The sequence below is a fragment of the Carcharodon carcharias genome, chromosome 19 (genome assembly GCF_017639515.1).
Source record: "Carcharodon carcharias isolate sCarCar2 chromosome 19, sCarCar2.pri, whole genome shotgun sequence".
NCBI lineage: Eukaryota > Metazoa > Chordata > Chondrichthyes > Lamniformes > Lamnidae > Carcharodon > Carcharodon carcharias.
In genome coordinates this window covers 20195946-20203927 of record NC_054485.1, presented here as the reverse complement: position 1 = coordinate 20203927, position 7982 = coordinate 20195946, and the positions used below count along the sequence as shown (strand labels likewise).

The following is a 7982-nucleotide window of genomic DNA, read 5'->3' as shown; positions in this document are numbered from 1 at the left end:
CAAAAGACTTGCATTCATATTGTTCCTTTCATGCTCAAGAGGACTTCCCAAAGTGCTTCAGTCCCCACTGGAATACTATAGGAAATTACAATGAATTTGCACACAGCAAGGTCCCAAAAACAGAAATATGATTAATTTACCATTCATCAGTTTGTGATGTTGATTGAGGGATAAATAATGGCCAGGACACTAGAACTAACCTGTTCTTTGAAATATTGCCATTGGATGACTTATATCCACCCAGAGGGTGAACAGGATCTTGGCTTAGTATACTAACTGAGATAGCACCATCAACTGTGCAGCACTTCCTCAGTACTGGATTATGTACTCAAATCACTGGAGAGTGAGGCTTGAACCCACAACCTTCCAACTCAGGCAAGAGTTATGCCACGGTTGACACCAATAGTAACAGATCCTTGTAACAGGGAGGTTTAGTTTCCAATACTAAAAACTGCTACTCCAAATTGTGCACAAACAGTGTGTGTAGTGAAGTGTTTGTGGAATGCATATGCTCAGAATGCACTGAAGATCATGAAAATTGTCCAAGACTTGTAATTCTGCTGCATTACTTACACCAAAGTCTGAATTTGGCCAAGACCTGGGGTTAATGGTCTTCAGGTCATCCAATAAAAATAAAACACAAAAATCCAAAGGATCACATTCAGTAGTGTTTTAATGTCTTACAGTACAACTCAGCTGCATTACAGTTAATGACTAGCTCCTGAGTGATGGTCTTTCATGAAGGAAATCATGAATTTTGCCAATTTCTGTGTTTCTTCCAGTGTCACAGCATTGTAAAGGGAGGCACAGATCCCACCAACCAATCTAGAAATAAGCAGAGATTAGGTAAGTTACAGAACTACTGACTTTCAAAAAGAGACCAAGTCCACAATTCCCAATTTATGTAGATATTTTGTACAAAGTCAATTACAGTACGAACAGCAGTTAATCTTTGGAGAGACATTATACATGGAAATGTGTTAAGTAAGCAGAGGGGAGGTTGTCTGCCTTTCTCCCCCAGCTTTTTAAATGTCCTCTGCTGCCTTGCCCCCAGAATTTTGCTGAGCTGGATAACAGATGGCCACTTTTAGCCAGGGTGATCCTATCTCCCTTGCCCACTTCTTAATTCTTTCATGGGAATGTGGGTGCTGCTGGTAAGACCAGCATTTGATGCCCACCCCTAATTTCCCTTGAACTGAGCAACTTGCTAGGCCATTTATGAGGGCAGTTAAGAGTCAGCCACGTTGCTTTGGGTCTGGAGTCACATGTAGGCCAGAACAGGTAAGGACAGAAGATTTCCTTCTCAATGACATTAGTAAACCAGATGGGATAGTTGTTGATAGTTTTAAGGTCACCATTACTGACACTAGTTTTATAATCCAGATTTTTTAATGGAATTCAAATTCCACCAGCTGTGAACCCATGTGGATGTCTGGATGACTAGTCCAGCGACATTACTACTTTGCCACAATCTCCCCATTCGGGCGCAGGGGCGGGTGAGGGAAAGAAGAGAAATAGGAGTTTGAAGACTGGAAGACCCATCTTGAATCCCAAGCAAGGAGGGGGTGGATCCCCACTCAGCTTTTCTTCCAAGTAGTGTTCAACAGAGAGAAGCACTGATTCATCAGGTGAAGGGAGATGGTAGTTCAACATGAAATTTCCTTGCCAATGTCTGATCAGATGCCATGAGACTTATTGGATCTGGTATCAATGTTGAGGACTCCCAGGGCCACACTCCCTCCTGACAATATACTAGTGTGCTGCTAACTTTAGATCTAACTTGCTGGTGGGACAGGGCATTAAACTAACCACGCAAACAGGGTCCTATTTGTGACATTAGGCTCTAATTAGCTGATATGACTATTTGTACATGAAGGCGTCAGCTGTCATTGAAAGGGCATTTGACCAAGGTCTTAAAGCAGCATACTTTAAAGAGAAATAGAAGTGTACAAGAATCCATAGGTAAAGATCTACAAGTAGAGGTCAGTCTTTCACTATCCCCCTCCAACCCAAACTTGTTGTTCCTCTCTCTTTTCCCAATAACTATACAGCATGTACAAAACAGGTTATTCAGTCCAACTGTTCTATTCTCCACACTAGTCTTATCACACCCCTCCTGCTCATCCTTCTATCCCATTTTCCCTCTTGTGATTATCTATCTTCCCCCTAAATGAGTTTACACTATTAATCCCAACTACTCATGGTAGTGAATTCTGCATTCTCACCACTCTGGGTAAAGCAATTTCGCTTGTATTCCTTATTGAATTTATTAGTGCCTACCTTATAAAGATGGCTCTTGGTTTTGTTCTCACTCTACCAAATCCCTTCATGGACATTGAAGATTTCCATCAAGTCATCCCTCAATCTTTTTTTTAGAAGAAAGGTGATTGGTTCAATCTTTCCTACACTTGGACTTCTGATAATTTAGAAGTGTGTTACTGGACAAAGGTGACCAGTGGACAAGTTATATGGTGCCATTGAATATTTGGTTTGGCGGGGGGGGGGAGAGCGGGGGCAGGGTGAAGCAGAAGTAAATCTAAAGCAGGAGATGAGAAAGATTGGAAGGAGAAAGGGGGCAAGAATAGTGAGGGAGAAGATTTAAATCAGGAATAGTTACTGTATAAATAACACTCCCACCTTTCCCTTAGGATTGTTGGGCATTCTCCTATGCTCCAGTTTACCTGTGTCCCTTCAATGAATTCATTCCCATTTTAGCTGCTTGATCAAGGAAAGTCTGTTCAAGGACATCATTCCCATTAGTACCACCAATCCGGAAAACTACATTCATTCTGCTTCTGCACTTCACATCAACAGGGCATCTACAAGGAAGCAGTACCTGTCATTGTTTGAAGTTATTCAATGCTGTGCATTCAAGTCAAATATTAAACTATTATCAGCTGGCAACAGCTTTAAAATGAATCAACTCACACATAGAATTCATTGGAATCCTCAATCACATTATAGAGCTGCTTCGATTTAGCAACATTGTTTTGTTCCATTGCTTCAAGACCCCCGTTACTCTTTATCCAATCCAAGACCAAGCGCATGATATAAACACTGAAAGAAAAGTTATACACATCTGGTTGCAAGTTACAAACTTTAACTGGGCATTACACATAACTGAAGTTTCCAAACACAGATTTCTCCATCACTGGGCAGGGAACATGCAATGTTTGTAGTAGGCTTAGAAACAATCCAATTCTTGCAAATGGGTTAATACCACTGCTAACAGGGGTCTTCAGTTTGTATATTAGTAACCCACTTCATTATTTCATTAACTGGACAGCCCCACAGATTATATTATAATTCATTAACAAAATTTTAGTGTGTCATTATGAAGTTTGTCAAAGAGAAAGTTGAAATTTTTGCACTTGTAATTTGAAATTTCAGCCAGCAGTTGTACAACACGAGTGATTACCAAGCCTCATCAGTAGTACTGATCCAGAGATCAGTAGCTTAACTTGGAGACCCTGAAACATGATGGGTTTCTGCACAAATATCTGGGAGACCAGGTTCAAAGCAACAAGCACATTCCATTATGAAGATATTCATCAACTATATGGCCAAACCAAAATTCCACTATATTTTCCACATGGTGATGCTACATGGATAGGACCTTATTCATTTGAGGTTTCAAAGAGCTCAAGAATTCAAAATCCAATTCCTCAAAACAACTGGAACATTATACCAACCTGTAACAAGGGGGAGTATTGTAAAGGCAATCTGCTTGCAGTTTATAGTCAAACACTAGTGGACACCCATTGAGTGCAAATCCCAGGAGATCTTCTCGGACTAACACCACAGTCACTCCTGCACAACCAAGGTTTTTCTGGGCAGCAGCAAATATCACACCAAACTTGAGGAGGGGAAAAAAAAACAAAGTTAGTGTAACACTTTGCTATGTCCCTATTTTATTCCAACTATTGTAAAAGAAAAGGACAATTTACATTGAATCTTCATCTTTCAGCACTGTTGTTATAGGATCTACACTGAAAAGCTCTCAGTGGGCTCTCCTGTTTTATACATAGACTTACCCTGGAGACATCCAAGGGCTTGGAAAGGAAGTTAGAAGACATGTCAGTGATCAAAACAGTTTCCTTGCAGTCTGGGATGAAATGAAACTCCACCCCATTGATGGAATCATTGGCACAGTAATAAAGGTAGGAGGAGTCAGGACTAACATCCCAACTGTTGGGATCAGGTATCTCTACAAGAGAAAGACAGGATGAATTTTAGAATTCTTTGATAAAACCGCACAAATGCATACTATCCAACTCCTAAAAAGGAGGGCAGCATGCATATGGGAATAGCTTCACCTCCCAGTCTCACAACATGCCAGCTTCCAAATAAGTCACTATTCTTTCAAGACTGGGTCAAAATCCTGGCATTTTCATTTAACAGCACTGAGGGACCACCCTCACTACACAAACTGCAGCAGCTGAAACCAGCAACTCACCATCACCTTGTCAAGGGAAAATAAATATAAAAATAATAATTATAGGATGTTGAGATCTTTTGGTATTAAACGTACTTCCTTCAGTTGCTCCGTTAGATTGAAGCACAGTATCCACACTGACATAGGATGGACTGACCTAGTCTCTGCGAAGCCCAAAATCTGCAAGCAGATAGCTCAGCCCCAATGTTGCATCAGGAGTAGTTTTTCAGTAGCCACCTCCCATCACCCCACCCAACCAAAACTGGGATTCAAACCTCCTGCTTCAGGGCTCAATAACAATCCTGTTGAAAAACCTTACTTGTGTACTTGTCCTGTTCAGGATTGACAATTCTCACTTTCCCAAACTTCTCCGCCTCCTTGGCTGCCTCAGTAGACCAGGCTCCAGTGACCACAAAGTCCACACATTTGGCTTCTTTTAGTCCAATAAGGTTGAAGGGGACAGCACTGAACTGGCCACTCCCACCACCTTGCAAGAATAGTATCTTGTAGTTCTCTGGGATTTGCCTGTAAAGACAGTTAGATCATCAAGAGTGACAGTGTTCAGCAAGATGACTGCAGCACACTAGCTTTCAATCCCCTAAATAGGATTTGTGCCAGACTTGGAGAAAACCAAAACGCGACCCGTGAGCCAGATTCTCACCCACACCACTGGGTGTTTGAGTGCTTTCACTAAAGAAATTCCACTTTTTCCACCCAAACTTCAAGACGTTAACTGAGAAGGTGAGCTCTCAGCCCTCCTTTCCAGACTGTGTTCCCAGCTCACCCAAAGTGAGAGTATCTAAACCTATGTCCACTGATTACTATGATTAGCAGACGATGGCAAAGAGAGGATTGAGTAACCTCTCTCAAAGTAGAGGGGCACTGGATAATGGACAGGAGCCTTGGGTAGTTTCCCCTTGTGCAGGCCAATGGCAAAGAGCTCAACTGCAACATCCCCATCAACCAAAGTATTACAGTCCAGATCCAGGATGGCACTTGCCAGTGCACTGGAAGGGTTCTACAACCAGTGTATGGAGTGTGGTCCACACTGCGAATAATACTTAAATCAAGTTTCTAGTTTTTGTGAATTGCATTTTTAGTTGCGCACTTGCTAAAAAAGTTACATTGGTTGGATGACACTGTGCAAACCTTAAGGGTTCTGTTCGAACCACAGCAGCAACTGGAGGTCACCTGGCCTGCAAGTCATTGGTAATTTATACATGTAAGCATTGGGGTAGAAGAAGGAAGGTCTCCCAGTACACTGCATTAGAGTGGTGTTGGATCCTTGGTCACCAGTTTAGTTGGACTAATGGATCCACATTGCACGCTTGTTTCGTGATGACAGAGTTGGTACCATAAACTGAGATCAGCAGACAGTTCTTATGTGGAACACATTCAATTTATTTACAAAGGAACTCAGCAGCTACACTTATGGGTTTAGAACTCAAACCCTGTCTCTACATTACAGACTATTATTCTAGACTACTCACTACTGACAGACTACGTACTCTGTCATTGGATAATAAGATCATGTGATCTATTATAACATTCTTCTTAATAAGATATATTACACATCAGATTACCACAAATGGGATTCCAAGTAATTTCACTATTAACAACGCAAGGTGACCACAATCAAATCTTTTCGTTTGCCAAGAAGTCCAGTTAATTGAATGGGGCCTACTATTATCAGGGACAGGATGGCGAGTTTCCGGGGGGGGGGGGTGGGGGGTTGTTTTGACCTGGATTGGCGTACGTTAAATTATTCTATCATACAGTCTGAGCTGGATAGATTACTCACAACAGATCGCTCAAATTGGCTTTGGCCGCATGAAGGATTTCAGTGAACTCCGGAGATCTGTGATTCATTTCTGTTCAATATAACACACACGGGGGTTAGACAGAGACACATGCAAGCGGTAAAGATTAATGTACGCCAATGACAAGAGACTGACCCAGAACACCAACCCCGATTCCACGGTAATCTAGCAGGTCCTTCTGAGCTTGAAGCAACACCTGCGGAAATACATTACACCCGGTTAGCACAGACCCGGGGGTGTTCCAGGGATTAACCCCCACCTCGAGGATCACATTCCACTTTTAATGTTACTGCACACTCTCATCCCAGACCCCTGCGATCAGACAAACCCCTCACCCAAGGAAAGGTGGGCGGCGGGGCCGGGGGCGGGGAAGTAGGTTGGACTTCAGCTGAAATAAATCCTGCACTTATTTCAAATTGGAATCAAACACAATTGTGTCCTTCAGTTTGAATTTTCCGCTGGGTCCCGGGGTCTCATGTTTAATTGGTTACATTTAGAACTCAAAACAGGCAGTTTATGCACTAATGCTGCATTTCTGAGGCTCCAGTGCAGTCCCGTACAGGGTAGCAGGTGGGGATTGCAAACAGCGCCCACACACACAAAGAGAGAGGAAAAAACACCAGGGGTGGGATTTTACGGTTCCGCCGAAGACAATGCAGTTGTTGCGAACGGCTCGCTGCATTTTACGCTCCCGCCCCCGCCAAAAGGGGGCCGTAAAATTCCGCCCCAGCAATTTACAAAACCGTTCATTCACCGACAGGGGAAGCCTAGAGCAACCAGCGGCAAAAGTGAGCACCGACTGTCTATTCTCCATCATTGAACTTGATCTCCATAACCCTGCGCCAGCGGAGGGTGGGTGATGCTGACCCAGGCCACTCTCATTGGCTGTTCCCACAGGATGCTGGCACTTAGCTCGTCGGGGATTGGTTGGGATCTACTTCTATAGCGCCCCCCCCCCCCCCCCCGGCGAGGTGGAGAAGGGTCTACTCCCCTTTTCAACCACCGAGCTGAGTGGCCCCTTTCTGTGATGTGTGATTAAGGAAGATTGCGGTGCCTCAAGAATTGTGCCTGGATTTGCCTTGGGTCTACTTCCTTTGCGTTGACGTATAACTTTTCCTAAATCTATCCCACAAACTAGAACAACCCCTTTAAATGGATTGACCCATTGTCCTGATGTCAATAGGTCTGGATAACTAATTAGTTACAGTATTACCAAGGATGGTACAATGTTGTCGCTCACAGGTAGCTAAATAAAACCAATGGACAAGTTCCACTGTCCTGATATATAACTCCAAATCTCCCCTCCCCACTCAACCTACTTCAGCATTTTATTGTTTCTCTATAGTTAGACTTGCAGGGTCCACAATGTAGCAAGAACTGGAGAGCTTCTTACCAAATGAGCAGCCTTGCATTTACATAGCACCTTTCAGAACTTAGCATGTCCCTAAGTGCTTCACGGCCGATGGAGTACTGTGCCAATGTGGTCACTGTTGTAAGGAAATAGAGCAGAAATTCACAGGCAGCAAACTCCTAAAGACAGCAATGGGATGATTGAGTTCAGCTCAGAGCCTTCTTGTAATTAGTGAAGGGGTGGGGTGGTTGGTGGGAGGGGAAGAGCAGAGGACAAAGAAAAGTTAAAGGAAGATGACTTCACAGCTGTGAAGGTTCTGAAAGGCAAATTTAAAACCAAGCTCGCTCTTTTGGCAGGATACTCTCTGTTTCTCCCT

General features: G+C 43.2%; 1 protein-coding gene across 1 annotated transcript; it reads right to left on the bottom strand.

Annotated features, from left to right (window-relative positions):
- Positions 1 to 707: 707 nt before the first annotated feature.
- On the bottom strand, positions 708 to 7069 carry LOC121291166 (phosphoserine aminotransferase-like). Its single transcript, XM_041212256.1, has 9 exons — positions 7010 to 7069; positions 6391 to 6451; positions 6237 to 6306; positions 4755 to 4960; positions 4035 to 4207; positions 3693 to 3856; positions 2929 to 3057; positions 2682 to 2819; positions 708 to 825 (listed from the first exon to the last, which is right to left on the bottom strand). Exons 1-9 carry the CDS (start codon positions 7067 to 7069, stop codon positions 708 to 710), a joined length of 1119 nt encoding a protein of 372 aa, XP_041068190.1.
- Between the last annotated feature and the right edge of the window lie 913 nt (positions 7070 to 7982).

What these genes read in the sequence shown, in the direction of transcription:
- LOC121291166 (XM_041212256.1), bottom strand. Translation starts at nt 7,069, where the DNA reads ATGGAGAATAGACAGTCGGTGCTCACTTTTGCCGCTGGTTGCTCTAGG. An exon ending in GATTCCAATGAATTCTATGT is followed by an intron (nt 2,820 to 2,928) that starts GTGAGTTGATTC and finishes GCTTCCTTGTAG; the next exon opens with ATGCCCTGTTGATGTGAAGT. An exon ending in AATTCATTGAAGGGACACAG is followed by an intron (nt 826 to 2,681) that starts GTAAACTGGAGC and finishes GCTTATTTCTAG; the next exon opens with ATTGGTTGGTGGGATCTGTG.